Source organism: Lagopus leucura, unplaced genomic scaffold (genome assembly GCF_019238085.1).
Source record: "Lagopus leucura isolate 7727_CA_CO unplaced genomic scaffold, USGS_WTPT01 Super-Scaffold_100040, whole genome shotgun sequence".
NCBI lineage: Eukaryota > Metazoa > Chordata > Aves > Galliformes > Phasianidae > Lagopus > Lagopus leucura.
Genome location: NW_024962289.1, coordinates 2,791,667 through 2,810,882, shown reverse-complemented (window position 1 = coordinate 2,810,882; position 19,216 = coordinate 2,791,667). Strand labels below are relative to the sequence as shown.

The 19,216-nt window shown below is 48.3% G+C and overlaps 1 protein-coding gene across 2 annotated transcripts in view; it reads right to left on the bottom strand.

Annotated features, from left to right (window-relative positions):
• Nucleotides 1-7,616: 7,616 nt before the first annotated feature.
• Nucleotides 7,617-19,216, bottom strand: part of LOC122186829 (protoheme IX farnesyltransferase, mitochondrial) — a 94,490-nt gene continuing 82,890 nt past the window's right edge. For both annotated transcript variants that reach the window (XM_042883780.1, XM_042883781.1), the window contains exon 7: nt 7,617-9,491. In XM_042883780.1, the coding sequence (XP_042739714.1) occupies nt 9,049-9,491 (443 nt within the window). In that variant the 3' untranslated portion in view covers nt 7,617-9,048. The remainder of the gene's footprint in view (nt 9,492-19,216) is intronic.

Genomic DNA, 19,216 nt, shown 5'->3' with positions numbered 1-19,216 from the left:
GGTAGCTTCAGTGCACACGTATGGCTCTTCTACCACGTCGTTACTGAAAGTGCAGAGAACACTGGACTAGATGGACCCACCCCCAGAGCACTGTTGCTTTAATGGAACCTCTGCCTTTTCTTAATTTTGATGCCAACGTGTTGCAGTACAAAAGGCAAATCTCCCCACCAAGGACTTTGATTTTCATGTGTGTCAGAAGAGACATCACAATGTAGACTTCTTCATATCTCAGATGCATGAAGAGTGGATTGCTCCCACCACGCTGGGTGTTGTGCCATCATTTTTTGAAACAATCCCTGCTACAGAGTTACACACAAACTAAACTGGTGGGAAATAAAACCCTGAGGAGGGTGTGACTTTCCCAAAAGTCACCCAGAAGGTAACAGCAGAGCTAAGAGCATTCCGGACCCATCAGTGCCAGTGCCAGGAGCACCATCCTGCCTGGGACCAGGAGCTGGCAAAGCAAGCGTTGGGAGCACATCTGCTTGTGGAGAGCATCTGTGCTGCAGCTACGGAGTCAAACAGCAAAGCACTGCAAAGCACTTCTCTGCTGTGAGCTAAAATAGATGGCGTTGCTGGGCTATCTATGGTGCAGAAAGGGGATGTGAAGCAAGCAGGGATGTGACACAGGAGGAATCACTTTCCAGTTTCCCTCGGTGCGTTGGTGAAGCTCTGCAGGCTGACCCAGACTGGTGACTGGGAGCAGAATTAAACAGGAGCTGGCCACATAAAGCTCATAAAGCAGTGGCTGCTCAGCAGGTGACATCGTGGCTGTGCCCACCTCCCCACCCTGAGTTCTTGCACAGCTCGCTGTGACACCCACGAGGAAAGAGGAAAACCCTTCAGATGGAGTAATTCTCATTGTTCCTTATGTCTACCAGCACCAGCCGGGATAACATCAACAAAATGTCATAGAAAGTTTGGTTTAAGCTCTTAATATATGTCAGCTGTAGCTTGTAAAAGTTGGATTGGCTTTTTAAGCAAAATAGCCCCAAGATAGGTTTTACTGTAATTGTATCTTCTGCAGTTGGGCTTTGGGAGTTTTCTCCTTACAAGTGGCAAAGGGGAGAGTTGTCACTGAGGGCTCTGGGCAGAGGGGGGGCAGCTCCATGGAGCAGCACTGGGGAGGAAAGGCACAAACTGAAGTGTGGGGATGCAGTGCTCGTGCTCATGCTTCCAGCACCTCCTTGGAGGATTACTCTGCGCAGCATCTCCTATCTCCCATCCTCTGGGCCTTTGGTGGAGCTTCTTGGTGCTTTGCTTTCCCCAGTTAGAAAATCCGTTCTTTTGGTGAAAGTTACCTGTCCGATGGTTCTGAAATGCAAAGTGTTTTGTTTACCTTTATTTCTGAAGTATGGAGACTCGTAGGGCTCACACAGCTCTTTGTAAGATCTGCAAGGAGCAGCTGGTCCTGCTTGGGGCAGGCACCCAAAATCAGGGCTGGGTGCTCCTGGTTCTGCTCTAGCAAGATGCCATTTTTCTGATGTGGTCTGAAAAAGCCATCTCCCATTTAATGATGTTCAGCAGGTGTGTATTCATGGGAAGATCCTTGGGCTGTGTCACCCAGGAGTGCTGTGTCACGCAGAGACCTGGTCAGAGAGGAGGTGGCCAGCCAAAGCCTCCTGCTCTGCGGGAACATACAGCACCTGCAGCACATTGAGCTGCAGTGTTTGGCCTGGGGCTTCTGCATGCTATTTCATACTCAGATGTGTGTCTGCCTATGATGCTTTTGTCCTTACTGGTCTGTCACAGCATGCTGATGTCCCTCATTTGTCCATTTCCTCCATCCTTGCCCCTGTGCACAGTCCCAGAGGAGAGAATTCCTGTGTACGTTTACTCCATTTGCTCCACCCTAGGGGGTCCTCAGAGTCATCCCCTCCTCTGCCACATGTGCAGGTGGTGCTGGGTGATGCTGCACCGCTGTGATTTTGAGGCAAGAAGGGAGCTGAGGACTGAGGAAGAACAAACTCAGTGCATCCATTGGCAGCTGCCTCTGCTGTTATCCCACAGCAAGCCCACCACCACACACATCTGCTGCACTCATACTGATGCCATGACAGTGAGGTAACAGCCAGCAGAGAGGGCTAAGGGCATTTTACTCCTGAAAAACATTACCCCAGGGAGGCACAGGCAGGATCCCAGGATCAGATCTCTGGTCCAGCAGCCACTGCACATCCCAAGAGGTGCCCGGGGCCTCATGCAGTCCCTGCACACCCACACCAGGTGTCACAGCTCTCAGATGTGTCTCAGCCACAGTGGTGCTTGGGGCTGTGCACCCCAGTACAGAGCTGGGCAGTGGGCAGCGCCTCTGTACAGATGTAAGAGGAGATCTTGTTTCTCTCAACCTGAAACCATTTCCTTTCCCCCACTGCCCTCCCTCCGCTCACCCCCTAATTTGTCCCTGGGGCTTTAATATCTATTTCTCCAAGTGCCACGGGCCGAATTTACTGCTCGCATAACTCCACCGACTTCAGTGGGGAAGAGCGTTTAGGGTGCTCCAAGGAGGCGTAAGTAGGAGTGATGTGATGGAATCGAGCAAAGGAAAATAGAGCCTGACTGTCAAGAAGAGTTTCCTACCAGGGAAATCTATAGGCTGTGGAAGTTCCCCACGGGAACAAGCAGAAACCAAGTTGCTGAAGTCATTTTCAAACAGCACAAGAGAATAGGAAATCAGCCCAGCGACTGGCCAGAAGGAAAGGCGAGATGACATAATGCTACTTCTCCATCTCTAATTTCTGTGGCTGCGTTGCTTTGCCCTTGGAGTTCTTTTCCTGCAACTGGATTTATCCTCTCTGTCAGAGCGATGCGACGGCCCTCACTGCTTCTGTTTCAATCCCTCTGCTAAGCTCTGCCCTGCACTACAGAAACATGCTAGTGCTCCTCTTTGTCCTGCAGGGCACAAATCTCTCTCCAGGTCTCCCTTTCCTCTCTGGGCAGTTGGCTCCTGTAGTTACGAGGCTGCACCAGAGGAGTTGGCTTAATCTCAGACTCGCTGGGGTGAGGATGGGCCACGGGAGCTATGGAGGTGCACCCGTAACTCACAGACAAGCAAAAGACAGAGCAGGGCTGGGCACCTTCCTATCACCACAGATCCTCAGGCCGATTCCTGCAGATCATGCTGGAAAGTCACGAAGGCAATCAGCGCATCAGGAAACACCGCTTCCCCTGGCAGCCTGGATCCGATCAGCACTGCCTGCTGCGGGCCGAACGAAGCCCAGGGCCGTGGATGGGGACGCGCCCAGCTCCCCCCCCGCTGCTCCCGTAGCCTCTGCACACCGCGCTCCCTCTGTGTTTATTAACGACTTCACATTCGCTCCTCATCTCAGCATCAGCGACTCGAAGCTCCGCTGCTCGCAGCCTCCTGCCTCGCACAGATAATTACAGATTAGAACCGGCTAATTTTTATTTTTGTAAAGCTGTCAGAGATCTGTGTTTGTTATTATTGTCTCCTAGGTTGCCAGTTGCATAAATACATATGTAAAACCCCCTTTGATCTCTAAGTATAATGACACAGATTTATCAAATGTTTGCCTTTTTCTGTCTCTTTGAAAAGGCTGATTTATGGAGTGCAGTCCCTACCTCCCTTCCTCTCTTGAAATATGAAGTGTTTGTGAGCAGCCAAGGTAATATTTAATATCCTGCCAAGAATCCTTTGCACTTCCTAACAAATGAACTACAACCTAACCAAATGGTTCACATCTGTTTAGCCTCTTCTCCTTTTTAACTAAACAAATTAGCATTAGAATACCTGGGAGGCACACAAAGTCCCTTTCTAGATGACAGAACACAGACAATTATTAGCAAGGGGAGTAACTGTACTGAAAGGCTCAGGCAGGGACCCAGCAGATGCTTTCACGTCTCCTGTCGTGCCCATCAATGACCCACATGGGGCTGACACGCAGCCGCGGCCCCGGGGAGGGCTGTGGGGTCCTGAATGCCATCAGCAGTGGCCTCGGTCGCTTCAATGTTTCATTTCATTCATGCAAAAGTGCTTTTTGGGGTGGATTTTTGTTGGTCTCCAGCCTGCAGGCAGGTGTCCTGCTCGAAGGGAGCGCTTCCAGGGGTCAGGAAGGGGATGGGTTATTCTGCATTTATTTCTGATGTAGGCAGTGGTTGCTCTTCCCGAGTGCATCAAGCCAGCTTCATCACCACTGCCCTCTGTGAACGGCCACTGTAACAAACCGTCGGGTTTTAGAATTGCAAGGTGTGAACCAACATCTGCACCGTAAGACTTTGGGTCAGCATGGCCTTATGCAGCTGATACGTGGGCAACTCCAGGCTCCAACCGAGCCAAGCACTGCGCTTCTGGAGCCTCAGGTACCTTAGAATGACACATTTGGGTCTGATCTGGGGGCTGCTCAGGACGGGAGGCGCTGGGATGAACTCTGCTGAGCGCTCACTCCATTGGATTCATCGCTGAAGAACGGAGCCAAAGGAAACACACGTTTTATTGGGGCTAACGCTCAGCTTTTGTTGTAAATGTTTTGGAAAAGAAAGCACTTTAAAGCCTCACACAGATACTGCTATTAATATATCATCCCAAAACCAAGTGATTAAAACCAACAACAGCTACTATGAAAACGCGGTTTTGTAGCACAGGACCGCATGGGATGCAGCAGGGAAAATCATTATGAGCACACCAGCAGGGTGCAATTATAAATAAACCCAGCTCTGTTCAGGCTACAAAAGCAGCAATAATCAGTCGGGTCTGTGGTTTAGGAAGGACTAAAAGCATTTACCAAAGGTGCTATTTATTACCAGATACAGGATAGCAACTGGATTATGGGGTGCAACTTCAGGAGAAGTCAACAGAGGGAGTTCAGTGCCATCATGGCCAGGTCAGGTGCAGCCTTGCACCCTGGTGAGCAGCAGGTTGCCTGTCCACCTGTCTGTCCATCCATCAGCATGGCCTTCCTGCTACCCCCGCCATACACAAAGCATTCCAAGGGCTGGTGGCCTGGCAGCTCCCGGGTCAGAGCTGTAGACTTGGTGGATTCTCCCTGCTTTGGAATAGGTTGAGCAGCTGAGAACCTAATCACCATTCCTCCCTTTGCCCCACGGTGACTGCGTGGCCCCAGCATCCTGCTGCCCCCAGCCTGCCTCAGTTTCCCTCCTGTGCTCCTTGGCAGTAGGGTAACACAGGGGCTGCTCATGGCAGTGTGTCCCAAAAGCCCTTGGGAGCTCAGAAAGCAAAGCTGAGTCCCATCAACAGAAGACAACTCACAGCCGAACCCTCCCCATATCTCCATCCCACCCAGGCACCACACTCTGCTCCCTACCCTTTCCCCAGCCCAGGGACTCCATTTTCCCTCTTTCTTCTTCCTGCTGGACGAGGATGCAGGGCAGCTGGGCAGGCTTCCAGTGTAGAGAAGGACCTTTCAGGTTGGATATTAGGACAAATTTATTCTCCGAACGAACGGTGACCCACTGGCACAGCCGCTCAGGGGAGTCACCATCCCTGGAGGTGTTCCAGAGCCACGGAGATGCGGCACTGAGAGATGAGGGCAGTGCGCAGTATTGATGGGTTGGCAGTTGGATTTGATAATTTGAGTGGGCTTTTCCAACCTTAATGATTCTCTGATTCTGTTTTCAGTCACTTGGGGCCATTCCCCAAAGTCTGTGTTTCTGTTTAAGGAAAAGGCAGCCTGGCTCCCGCTGCAGTTTATACTGGTACGAGCAGTGGATTTTGTAGCACATAACTCATATCCAAGGCACACCGTAGTTACAATAGAAAGCACTGAAAACATGAAGGGTGGCCAGAATGGACCTCACCATTGAGCAGTGCTGCAGAAAGGCCCCAGCTCCTTGCAGCAGTGTGTGCCACCAGTGACCTTTCAGAGGCTCTGAACACGTGGTTCTGCACAGAGCAGTTCAACACACCGACCCAAAACCAGTGAACCCACTGCCAGAGCCTCAGTTCTTGTTCCAAGGCCTGGAGGTGCCAGAGTTGGTTAGGAGCAGGAGGAAAAACATCGCCACGTTGTGGGAAAGCTCCTTGCTCTGCCAACCCTGCTCTGTGAAACAATCCAACTGTGCCTTTCGAAACACTGTGAGCTTCAAACCAGCCCGAGGCAATGACCAGGGCTGGAAAATCTTCAGTGCAAACAGTTCATTCTGGGAGCAGAAAACCAGAGGAGGTGAAAAGCAAGCAAGGCAAAGCTGATGGGCTGCTCGTGCCAGCTCTGTCCAACACATGGGTGTGTGAGGGCAGTCTGTGGCTCTGGGATGCTGATAGGACAAGGGGAAATGGTTTCAAACCCCATCAGGTTTCCTCATTCCTGCAGGAACAAAGTCACCAGTGAGGCTGTTTTATGGGATGTCCATCACATGGGGTTACCACAGGCACAGCGTGGATCCATGCAACAGCCTGGCTGCTTGAGGCAGCGGCAGTCACACAGCTGAGCCTTCCCCATCCTGCCAGGCAGGAATTGTTCCAAGATTAAATGATTTGCTGAAGATCAACACAAGGAGCAGGAGCTGTAAGAGCCAGCCATCGTAATGATGCTTAAACGCCAGCGCATCCTTAAGGGCTGTAGGAGATAATGGGAAAGGGACTGACAGAAAGGTGAGCTCGTCCAGCCAGGCAAAACATCATCATCCCCATTTTACAGATGGACTGCATTTCTTAAGCAGAGATCTGGAAAGAAAGAAGATTGCTCCAACCTCCAGGGCTACCGCTTCATCCACAAAACCATGCTTGGAGTCACACAAAAGGTTTAAAGAGCAAATTGAAGCAAGCTGCACCTCAAGCCACTGCCCAGATCCTCCTATAAGCCTCAGCACAAGCTTCTGGACATGCAGTGCTGCCAGTGAGGGATTTCCTTTGCAAAATGCTGTAACAGCATCACCCAGATGGGCCATCATTGCAGCTACCAGCAGCAAAGTTTTCATTGCTAAAGTTTATGCAGCAGCATATACACTGAGCTGAAAGAAAGCATTTCGTTCAAGTCTCCCCTCCAAAAAGAGGGTATTTTTACCTTCAAATTGCAGATTCACTCATTCTAGCAACAGGCCCTCCCTGCAGGCCAAGCTGCCCAGGCAATGGTGATGGTGCAATTCTGTGACCTGCATTTTGCAGACAGTCAGCAATGATTACAAAGCTCCCATCTGACCCCAAACCTGTGAATATTACACATTTTGGCCCAAAAAAAGAAGATGGCCACTCTTCAAAACCGAACCACAGGCACGTCGTCAGGCCCTTTAATCACAGCTGAGCCTGGCAGGACAGCACTCCAACCTCACAGGCCATCCCGAGGCTGGGCTGACCATGACCTAGGAGAAAACCACAGCTTCAGCCTCACTTTCTGCCTCTGGCAGCCAAATCCGTGGCTTTTGTGAGCTGTCTGCTATTTTCAGGTTCCTCTTCCAGCTAAAGGTTCACCAAATTCTTTGGCTTTGCACAAACTCTTTCCACTCACACACAACCTGCTTTCAGCGTGCTTTTTGCACAACAAACCACCATTTTGCAAGCTGTCCTCGCCCTTAAGGATCAAGAAGAATATTGTTGCAGGGAGAAATGCCACAAAACTATTGTAAAATACCTCTGCGATGAGCAGCACCAGAACTTCAATTACACCCAAACTGTTTAAAACAAACAACTTCCAAGCACTCCTCTCTTCCTGTACAGTATGCACTTTATTGCAGAGAACACCTGAATGCATTTTGAAAACGAATGAAGTAGCTGCACAGTTGTACAGTATTGAGATATTCCCACAAAGTGTTCCACCCAGTGACTCAGAACAATGGAGCTGCACAGAGACAGGGAACTCAATCCAATGCCTGTAGGACAGGTGGCCCTGCTATGCCAGCACCTCTGCCAGCAGTACGTGGGCTTAACGGTGCCACCCTGGATTTAAACCAGTACAACAGAGCAGAGGTTGGGTGCTGGGCATCCAGGCACACTGAGGTCTGGCACAGCCCTGGATGGGCAGCACAACCACATCAAATCATGGCCAGAAATGCATTTCATTTGTCAGCTAACGAAGATGATGTGTTTTCCTAATAAGACCAATCCCCTTGGGTTTCTTTGGAGAGACACCAGCTGCATCAGCAATGTGAACATTATGATATTAGGTACAAATCCTAAAGTTTTTTTTCTCTAAAGTGTTTCCTTCCTGATGACAAACCCCAGGTGAGACCTCTGTGAACCACAGAGGTGTGACACCAAACCCAGTTCCAATTGTTGATGCCCAGAGCTCACCTGGAGACACAGCCTGAATGGGCAGCACAAGGCACATCAGCAGAGAAAAGCCTCATACAGACCAGATTCCGGGGCCTGGCCCTCACCTTTTCCAATACCTTTCCAAAGCAATAGTAGTTTTTTTTTTGTCAGCTGAAGCTTTGCCACACAGGGCTCAAACCTTAGTGATGGGAATGTGCTGTGATGGATGTACAGTGAAATGGCTATGAGAGTGTTCCAGTGTGTGCTACAGAGCAGTGATCATTGGGAGCCTGCGTAAATGCTGATGTGTAGTGTGCTGAAAGGCAGCTCTCCTAACTCCTTTAGCATTGTGAAAGCCTCGTGAAAACGGTATGAAAGCTACAAATCTACTGGGGTGAATGATAAGCTTGAGAAAAGCCTCAGAAGATGAAGGCTTCTGCATAACAACAGAGCAGGGACAGCAGGGAACGAGACAAAACCAGCTCACCTAACCCACCGTGAGCCTTAAAGCCTAATCTAGGAAGGGTGCGTGGGACAGGGGTGGCAAATCATTCATTTGTCGCTTCCTGACTTCTTTGCCAAGTGTGTGTGCGCTTGTGACATGTTACAGGAGGACCCAGGACCCACAGGGACTTTGAAAGGCCATCTGAAAGCGATGTGCTTCTGGCACAGGCTGCAGTGGAACCTGTGATGAGTGAATGGGCCTGTGGCAAATGAAAGCCCGAAGCTCTCGTGTCTATTCCCTTTAAGAAGAAAGTAGAAAATTATCACATGAAGTGGTCACTAGGCACAAATGATTCTTCTCCTAACAGATCCCACAGGTTTCCCCCTCGTAATTTCTAAAATATACTACCTGATGTGTCATGAGGATGACAAGTAATTGACATTTAAGGCAATCTAATTTCCATAGCCCTCCCATGACTTCCACTGAGTGCATCACCTTGCTCTTCCTTCTCCAGGAGAGACTTCTTGCAGGAGAACATGACCAGCAGCAGCAGGGGCAAATGCCAGAGGCTGCAGAAGAAGAGCTTCCTGGAGCTGCTGCGGTCTGCATCCCTGTAGAACCGAAAGCCGAGGTAGGAGATGTACAGGTTAAGAGGGAGTGAAATGATGGGGAAAGTCCACGTGGTGATGTCGAGGATGGGAGCCACCGTGCAGAGTCCAATTAAGGCCACGCAGTGACGCAGAGCCACCCGCCTGCACAGCGCCGGGTGGGTCACAGACATCATGCAGTATCCTCCACGTGAGTAATCCTCCCGCAGCCCCCAGCTCAGCGCGTTGAAATGAGGGAACTGCCAGGAATAGAGGATACCTCCCAGCAGCAAAGCACCTGCAGTGGGAAAGAGAGAAGGAAAGAGGCGTTAGAGGGTCCAGCCGGGCCACTGGAAGTGGTGCACCAAGAACTCAGCAGCACGGGGCTTATTTGTCACAACAGCAGTGCTACGAACCTGCTGCACTGCTCTGTGCAGAAGACAAGGCTTGCTCTGCCAAACAAGGCATGCTCTGCTTTGAGCAGCTCTTACATAGGGGTGCAGATGGTGGCTCTTCTACTTTTTAAATATTTAACTTGCTCCTTCCTAATGAATCACTGCTAATTGTCTCTACCTGTAAAGGCCAGTGAAGCAAAGCTGGGCAAGAGACTTTTGGCAGCCCCTGGCTTCCAATACCATGCTCTCAAGTTGTGCATTCAGAGAAAGCCAACGGGCAGACCATCTGTGTCCCATCTGTAACAGTGACCAGAAACAGGGCCCTGTTCAAGGAAAGCAGGGATGTCCTGCAGGGAACTGGGGAACCACCAGCACCCTGGCTGCCCGTTGGTCCATCGCACGAGGGGAGGAGATTGGCTGCTCATGGACCTCAGGGCCAGCAGAACTGGAACAAGTGATGTGACAGCAGATGGAGAACTGTCCTTCAAAGCAATTTCAGTGTCTTCTAAGCAATTTGATCATTTACCTTTTGTGTTTAAAAAGAAGCAACGAACACGTGACATTTTCCACATTGTCCCTGCTCTCCTCAGGACACAGGGCTCAATAAGCACAGGGCTGATGGAGGCAAAAACAGTTCATGCTGACTTCAGTGAGCTTCAGGGAGGCCCTCACTCCCAACTGCTCACTATTTTTGTCTGCAGATGCAAAAATCCCCCACAACTGATACACATTAGGAGCATTCCTGGATTTCCTTTTTGTTTCCCAGTTCCCAAGCATTTCATTCCCGCATTAACACTTCTGTTGCATCTTCCTGCCTCCGTGAGTTCACTCTAGGGAAATTACCTCCCCGTTAGAGCCAAGAATCTACCATTTTCTTAATAATTTGACAAAAATAGCAACATTTATCTCTTGCTAATGTCCTTCACCTCTTCCCAAAATGCTCACTTCTTCCCCAGCATCTGCTTGGGCTGTAACAAGACCGAGCACCACCTCCTCTGATCTGCTCTGTGCTTCATGTCTGCTACCCTGCTGTTCTGGCTTCCTTGGGGCTGGGCATGCCTAGTTCTCATCATCCTAAACTTCTTGGACCGTGGCCCCAAAGATGTGCAAATTCTGCTTAAAGTCTTACTTTCAGGGATGGAACTCAGCAACTTCTCTGTATCAGAACTTTGTATGATGGTTCAAAATCACACACCCCAAAATTACCTGATTTTTTCATTTCAGAAGATTATGGCCAGTGGCAACAAGAGTAGTTCAGTCCCTGACAAAACAAGGCTTAACTCAGTTCCACTGAAACCGAATGGAGTAGGCTCTCTTCCGATCAATGGAAATGCAACTTAACCAAGGCTTTCATAGCACTGGGAACAGCAAGTCACAATTATCCACCAGTAGAGGAAATGCAAGTGGCTGGAGCTGGGGCCAGGACTCACAGCAGGGCTGCCCCTGCTTCCCACGGCCGCGGCCCTGCCTGCTTTCTGCCTGGCACAAGTAGCTGCGCTTGTTCCGTTGTTCAGACGTTGTCTGCAGCCAAGCTCCAAACACACCCTAAACCTCAAACACACACAAAAACCTGTAACAGTTCTCAAATTGTAACGCCATTAGAAAAAAAAAAAAAACGAAAAATAGTCATCTGGAGAAATTTTTAAACACAACCAGACCGACTGAACTACTTGGGGCTGGGTTCCCATTTACAAAGCTCTGGTTTTCACATGCGAGCCTTTGGAATGTAATTGCTTTGATTACATTACAACCATTGAGATAATTGATATTTTACAGAGAAGCTGAACAGTAAAACAATTTAATAGCCCATTATGAGGACTGTAACCGGCCTGGTTCTTTGCTATTTCCCACATGCCCTGGACATCCTGCCATCTCCCTGCCCGGATGGGATCGCCAGGTTGTTGGAGATTTTCAAGTGTCACATAAGGCCGATAACTTGCAAAGCACAGCACATGGTGAGGGATGATCCAGCACCAAATGAGCCCCAGGAAGGAGTCCTGTCAAGCCCAGAGCAGACACTATAATACTGGCTAATTACTAGATGCATGTTAACTATGTCATAATTAGGTCAGCGGTGTTTTTAAGCAATACTATAGACGTACTCTGGAGAATCACCTGGTTCCAAGCACTGCAGTCTGCTCTGTTTATTCTGCGTAGTTCCCAACAGCTTGAAAGTCAGTTTAATCAATGCAAATCTTTTTCTTCACACAGTTTATAATTAAGTGAAGAACAGACGAGGTCGTTCCCAAGCGATACACAAAGAGCTGGGAAAACCTCAGCTCTGCATTTCCACCCAGAGTTTGCATCCTTGAGCTCCACAGGCTCCTTCATGGCACGTGAAGCACCTGCGCTCCCTGATGCCAGTCAGCATGGAGCACGAGGAGCATCCTCCAGCCCTTCACAGAGTGTTTATACACCATAGGAATACAAGTGCCTGGCTCTCGGATGACTTCTTGGCCACATTTTGAATAGTGCCGCTTCCAAACTCTATGCTTCTCCTGGTGAGAGCCTGGGATCGCTGCAAGCAGGCACCGATAAATCCTGGTCACTTGGCAGAGGTGTCCTGTTGGATCTCTGAAAACAAATCAAGTCTATTTAGAGAAACAGGACCCAGCTGTCCAGTATCCTTTCACTGCTGGGTGCAGAACAGGCATTGAGTGTTTTCACATTGAGTTCCAATTGCTTAATTGCTTCGTACCAGCTTAAATCATCTCGGAAGTCAGTCCTGCAGTGAACCAGGCATGTCCCTAGACCATATGCAGCGTCAAGGAACAGCCTTTACCATTTATCATGAATGTTAAGGTTAAGCTAAATAGTAATAATAGATCTTTTTTTTTTTTTTTTTTTTTTTTTATAAAAAAAAAGAAAATAAGTTTTTTTTTTTTTTTTTTTTTTTTTTAATAAACAAGAACAAGCTGAGGTTTTTATTTTAATATCTAAGATAAAGCCAAAATGTCAGCTGGAGTTGAAGAAGGTGGAAAACGGTTATTTCTTTCTGTAAATATATTTTTATCTAGCAAAATACTGGAGCTGTATAAATTGCACTTTTTTTCTAAAACAAACAAAGACAATAAATTCCACAGACATTCGGAAACTGCTTGGCAAGACATTTTAAGGTTCAACGAATCTGAGTAAGCCTTGGAAATAACAGCGAGACGAGACTTCCACAAGCAACCAGTGATGCTGGGCTTTCAGACCAAAGCAGCTGGCAGTCTGATTTGTAGAATTACACAAGCAAGAAGCACCCTCCTCTGAAGTTATGCTCTTCACGGTGTCAAGGCCCTTCAGTACCTCTAAACTCTGATTCAGATATTCCTTTGGAAGCAGTTCATGATCATCTCACGTGCTGGATGTCCCCAGCTACACATGTCCTGTAAAGGATACGTTGTCCAGTCGAGTCTACACATTGTCTGCTCAAGATACAGCAAACTCTTTTGCCTGTTGAGCTAACAGTGCCAAGAGGAATCTTGCTGGAAACATGCTCTGCATAAACTGTTTCATTCATATAACACAACCTGAGGACTGAAAGCCTACTTCCTCATCCACTCCAGGGCAGAAGTAACACCTGGTTACTGTGTGAGCATCCCATGCTGAAGATGCCACTCTCCTGAGTGAAACAAGGCTCCTTCGTGCTGCCGATGCCTTCCAGCCAACGCATGGAGCAGCAGTGATGATTTCACCCACAGCTGAATTAGTTCCATTTGCTACTATAAATAAAGCACAATCCCATTGAAATTCTCCACAGCTATTTGAAGGTGAATTGTTGCAGGGCAGGAGAGGTCCAGAGCCAAATAGGGTGAGAGGTTGCAGCCTGGTGCCCAGCCTGGTAGCCGCCTGCACAAGTGGGGCAAACACAGCCAAGGTTATCTGCAAGGCTGCTGCTGCACTGACATTGTGTTCCTAAAAGCACCAGGGACCACCAGCTGATTGCCTTCTTATCCTTCTTGCTGCTCCATGCAGCACGCACAGTGCGTTCCGTTACGATCTGCAAAGCTCTGCTATTGCTTGCAAGCTCCAGACAAGACAAACATTCAGATACTTCATCAGTAAAACAAAACAAAGCAAAACAAAGCAAAAATAAAGAATGGGAGAACTGATGCAGAGCATCCTTTCAGGAATGGACTCACAATTCTGTCTTTTCCTCAGTGCAGTGCATGTAGGACTGGGAAGTGGCCAACCCAGCATTAAAATAAACACAGAATGGTTAAAATATCAGCTCCAAAACAGATGTTGAAATCTTACTGCATTTCCCAAAGCTGGTGTTTACTGCCTTGGCAACCTAAGAATGCTGTTTTGCTTAAAGCACAATTTTAGTAATTCTTCTGCCTTGAATAATGTGAAGGAATTTTAAAATTATTTCCAGACCTCGGTAGCTGCCTTATTAGAAGGAAGCACCGGCCTTTTGTCCCGGGAAACTGCTCGGGTTTGGCTCCTGTCAGCAGTGGAAGGCCCTGGGAGCTTCGCCTCTAAATGGACCGTAGGCAGGAAACAGCCACACAGCATCGAGAGCACCCAACTGGTGCACCTCTGTTAAAGGACGTCGAACAAATTGCTGCTCTTTAATCCAGACAAGGTAGATTAGAGCTCCGAGGCTTGAAGCGGGCCAGCTGTATCCACCTGCTCATAGTAAGCACGCTGTCTCCAACTGTGTTTTTCACCTTTTCTACAGGAAATTTAACGTAACCAGTGCAAAATGTTTCTCTGTGGCCCTGCCTGACTTTTACACGATGTTACACGAGCAAAAAACATTACTTGACACATCCCCAAAGCTCTTATTTTCTGTCTTTTGTGCACATTCACAACAGGTCTAGCACAGCAGCCCTCCCTGGAGATCTCTAACTATGCAGCAATTACGGGTGTAAGGAAAGCTTTGAAGTCTCAACACGACCTCGCTGCACATGGCAGATGCCATGCCACGTTAAACACCCAAAGGGCTCTTTGGGGCACTCGGTGCCAATGCTCAGCATGGTTTAGAGCATGCAGCAATACTGCCCTGCTGCACAAAGACAGCCTGACAACACAGGGGTTGCAATCTCTGCTTGTGCAGGAGGGTTGGAACTCGTGGTAATTAGGTTCTTTCTTTCAACTTGTTTCAGTGACGGGAAATAACCACTAGGGTAAACCAATTGGCCTCAGATTACACGCATTCAAGACGCTGCCCTGATAAAATCTCCCCCAGGAAACACGTTACCTGCTATTTCATTCTTACCGTTGTCTTTGAGAGCAGCAGTGAGATTAGCATTATAGAATTTACATCTTAATTTGTGATTATGAAGCATTCTCAAACACAAAGGCATTTGGGAATTATCTGTTCACCAACCTTAACAAAGCCAATAGAAATTCCCCCGTGTTTTACCACTGCAGCATTTCCTATATTAGCAGCGAAGCAAGACAACAACTGGCACTTCTGCCTCCCCAGGAAAACAAAGCATATGTTACTGCTTGTGTGGGGTGACATGTGAGTGGCTTGGCAGCCTTGAGAAGAAAAAAGGATCAAAGCATTGCTAGGAAAGCCTCGCCCAAGGTCTCAGTGCTGCTGACAATGGCACTCAGTGTGGCTATGGGCACTGCGCTCCTGCCCGGCATTGTGTGCCGCCAAGGTTGTGCACGGGGAACACACTGCAGTGCTGAAAGGCTCACGGTCATGGGTTTGTATAGCTGCTTCTTTGGAAGGGTGGCACAAAGGATGAGTGGAACGGGACGTTTGCGGAGCTGCAATGGACTTCTCCACGGGAGCACTTAAAGGGGAGGGATGGTGGGTATGCACACTGTGAGCGAACAAAAAGAGCATCTCCGTGCCCACCACAAAGAGGGAATGGGGTTCCTCACCTCCTGAAATGCTCCTGGCTTTAGTGGGAGGAAACCAGGTGACCTCAGGTGTGCTGCCATGGGGAGAAAAAGAGCTGCCTGCATGCAGGAACTGCACAAAGACACAGCTATTGCATGCAGATGCACACAGACACACACGCCTTTTGTGCAACACAACACATAAGAACAGGTTATGACTGCTGACAGCATTACAGGGAAACGCCTTCCATTATACAGCCACGGTTGCGAAAAGCAATGCTGCAGTGCATAACTTGTCTCTGCTACCCCAGCAACACACATCATAAAACATGTGGGCCTGTTGGGTAAGATGAAATTACCAGAGAGTTCATTTCTGCAGATACGTTCAAGAAGTATTCACCAAAGGACCACGTGCAGCAGAGGATGGAAAACTTGATGGATGCACAGGGGCTCCTGTGTGTCACCCAGGGCCCCAGTGTGGGTACACCTTTGGGCACCATGTGTGCCCCGTGTCCACAGGCTGGCCATGCAGTCCAGTCACCCCAGCTGCCCCAAGCACAGCGCACAGGGCTGGGATGCAGCACTGGGATGCAGTGCTGGTGCACTGCCTCTGAACTCTTGGGGCTGCTCCCCCAGGTGTCCCACTGCTGGAGCTGCCACTTCTTTTGTTTCTTTTGAAGCTGGAGAGAGGGGGAAAAAAAAAAAACCAACAACAAAAAAAACCCCAGCTCCCTAGCTTTTGTACTAAATTCAGACCAGCTGCTAACCGGCATTGTCCCTCCACCCCACTTTTTGCACTTTTTACCCACACAAAGCACACTCCTGGGCCCCAGCTTCCAAATCTCAGATGTCGATGACATGAATATCTCTGCTTCCTCCGGAGAGGACCGCAAATCCTGTCGTCTTTCATCTGAGAAGCAAAACCTCGGTGAGCTGCAGGGGGGGCTGAGGGCTGGAGCTGGGGGCTGCGAACACTCACAGCTCGGAGAGAGGGGATGGGACAGCCAGTTCTCCGAGCTCATTTTGCATGCAATTAAGCTGTTGCTTTCCTTTCTTCCTGGCAGACAAGTGCTACAGCAGGGAAGGTATGGGGGAGCCCGGGCACCGACAGGTTGGACCAAGGCCTCCCCCCTCTCCTATTTTCCTTTTCTTTTTGCGCCTGAAAATATCCATCTGCCAAATGTCACTAGCTGATAAGAACTGCCCATTTCAAATCCCCATTTGTAAATAGATGTTGGCTGACATAATTAATGTCTACCATACAACATAATTTGAATTACAAAGTAAAGGCAATTTAAAAATCAGCCTCCACATGATTACAATTGATACGCAGCCTATAAATTCCATAGCCTCGGGAATTATTTAAATTTCTCAAAATGAATGAAAATCAGTACAAGATGTCTTTCAGGAAAACGAGATCAGAAGTGGAGCATCTGAGATAAACTAAATGGTCTCTTGAGATAAACACTCTTTGGTGCAGTAATACCTATGGCTCCAGGCCACCGCGGGTCTGTAATGTCTGCTGCACTGTCAAGGCTGCTATCTGCTATGCCACCGCCACCTACTCAGAATAAATCCCCTTAACTGATAAGCACATTATGTGGAGGACCCCTGCTTGTCACTTCCATCTATCTGGGTGGCTTACGTGATGGCACTGAGCTCTGCCCCAAGGCACTGAGCTGGGCTCAGCCATCAGGGATGGTGAGCAGAAGCACAAAACGTACATGGCAAGATATGGGCTGTGGTGCTCGGATAGGCTTCCTGCAGATTTGTTCATTTGCTAACTGAAAGTAACAAGTTGAGATGAACAACAAGCACTGCTAAGGAGCGAGCAGCAGAATTAGGCTGGGGAGGAAGAACAGCAACACGAGAGTCGCTTACAGCATACAGACGTGTGCCTGCTTGCATGCCAAAATAAATAGCTGTGCTACTTCCTAAAGACATCTGCACTACCAAACACGCCCAGGCTCAACAGCAGCATGGCACAGAGAGCAGAGCTGGGAGCACGGACCTCGCACACAACAGCACTGCTGAGCTACGTCTTTTTTCCCTGTCTTTATGCCACAACTTCAGGCTTTAAGAGAATGGCATTATTTTCCTGCACGGCATTCCTTTGTAAAACGGGGAGAACTGCTTTGAGAGAGAGATTTAACAGAAAAACAAATATCTTTGTAAATAAATTGTGCCACAGAGGAGCAATGAAGCCTGCTTTCAAGGAAGCCAACGTGTTACTGCAGCTCGCAGGCGGGCAGTCAAGTTCTGCATAAACACACCAGAGATGTGGCAGTGATATCTGTGTGATAAATGACGCTTATCACACACCTCTGACCATCTCACCTGCACTCAGCGAGGAAATGTGAACATTCCTGATCTTTCATCGGTTTCAAACAGCTGCCATAAAAAAAAAAAAAGGAACCAAAAAAAGAAAAGAAAACCCACTCCAAACCCACAACAAAGAATTCCCAGAGATAACCTTATCTTTCTCTTTTGAAATGTGAGGTTTTCCCTAAATTGCATTGCCATGAAATCCAGGGTGGGGGGCAGGATGCTCAATCAGACTTAAGAGCATACAATTAAAGACCTATCAGGGGCACAGATGGAAGCAAGCACAACTGGGAACCGCCGTAAGAGGTGCAAATCTGTAGCATAAGAGATATAAACATGCATTCGTGTCATTGGAAATAGAAGCTCACAGATTTTTATCTGCAAAGATGCAATTTTTTTGCTTATCTGTCGAGGAATTACTCTTCGGGATAAGAGAGTTATAAATGAAATGAAGACAAATGACAAGAGAGTGCAGCTCAAATCAGAGAGATTTCCTTGTTACGTCTCGAATTAGAAACTGGGAATCGCCTTCAGCTCTACCAGCTGAGTGAGGGCATCTCATGGCACTGCGAACCCGCTGGCAGCACATCCACAGCCTTGAGGGCACGGTAAGGGAAGCTCGGCACATAAATGCTACAGCCAGCAGCATGTGCAACAGTGTGGCTGCTGTGAGATTACAAGGAGAGAAAATCCATCATAAAATGTCACCCGGAAAGGGCCCGGTTAGGTGTCGAGAGCTCTCCTTCTCCCACTTACATGGTGAGAGCCTTCTCAGTTTTCTAACTCCCTTCTTCCACCTTCCTCTTTGTTATTGAGTTGAATAATCGTTTTTTTCTTTCTTTTCTTTTTTTTAAACGAGGTGTAAATGCATTTTCACACCTACAACTAAAACGAGGTTAAGGCTCCGAGCTAATTACCCTTTATTAATGAGCTCGACAATGGCGTGTTGGCCTGCACCATGCACATGATGATGCACATTTGTGCTCCAGGTGGGATGGATTCTTCCAACTGCTAAATTCTTTTTTAGTAGCAAAATGCTTAACACTGCAAATTGTTTACAGCTTTTTTTCCCCTTAATTCTATATATATATATATATATATATATATTTAAATTGAAATGCACTAAAATATGACATTCGGGTCACCATTTTCAAGACTGTTCCCAGATCTGCTTCATTACAAAGGCTGCATCAACTCAATAGGTCTTCTAGCACTGTCAGACAAACTGCCCTGCCCTGCTGGCACCCACTGGGAGGTGGCTGTGGAACGTTTCAGCTGCCCAGAACAGCCACAGCAGCAGCAGTTATGCACCAGCACATCGTGGTCTGGCAAAGCCTGCTTTGGTGTAGTTCATCTTCCACCGACTGCATCCCTGCCAGAGCTGGCAGAGGGAAGTGTGCCCACAGTCTAAAATTAATTGCAAATTAGATAGGAAGAGATAGCAGATAGAAAGACATGGACTCTCTGCAGCCTGCAGCACAGAGACAGCGTAGCTCGTTGAGAAATAGGTCTAGAA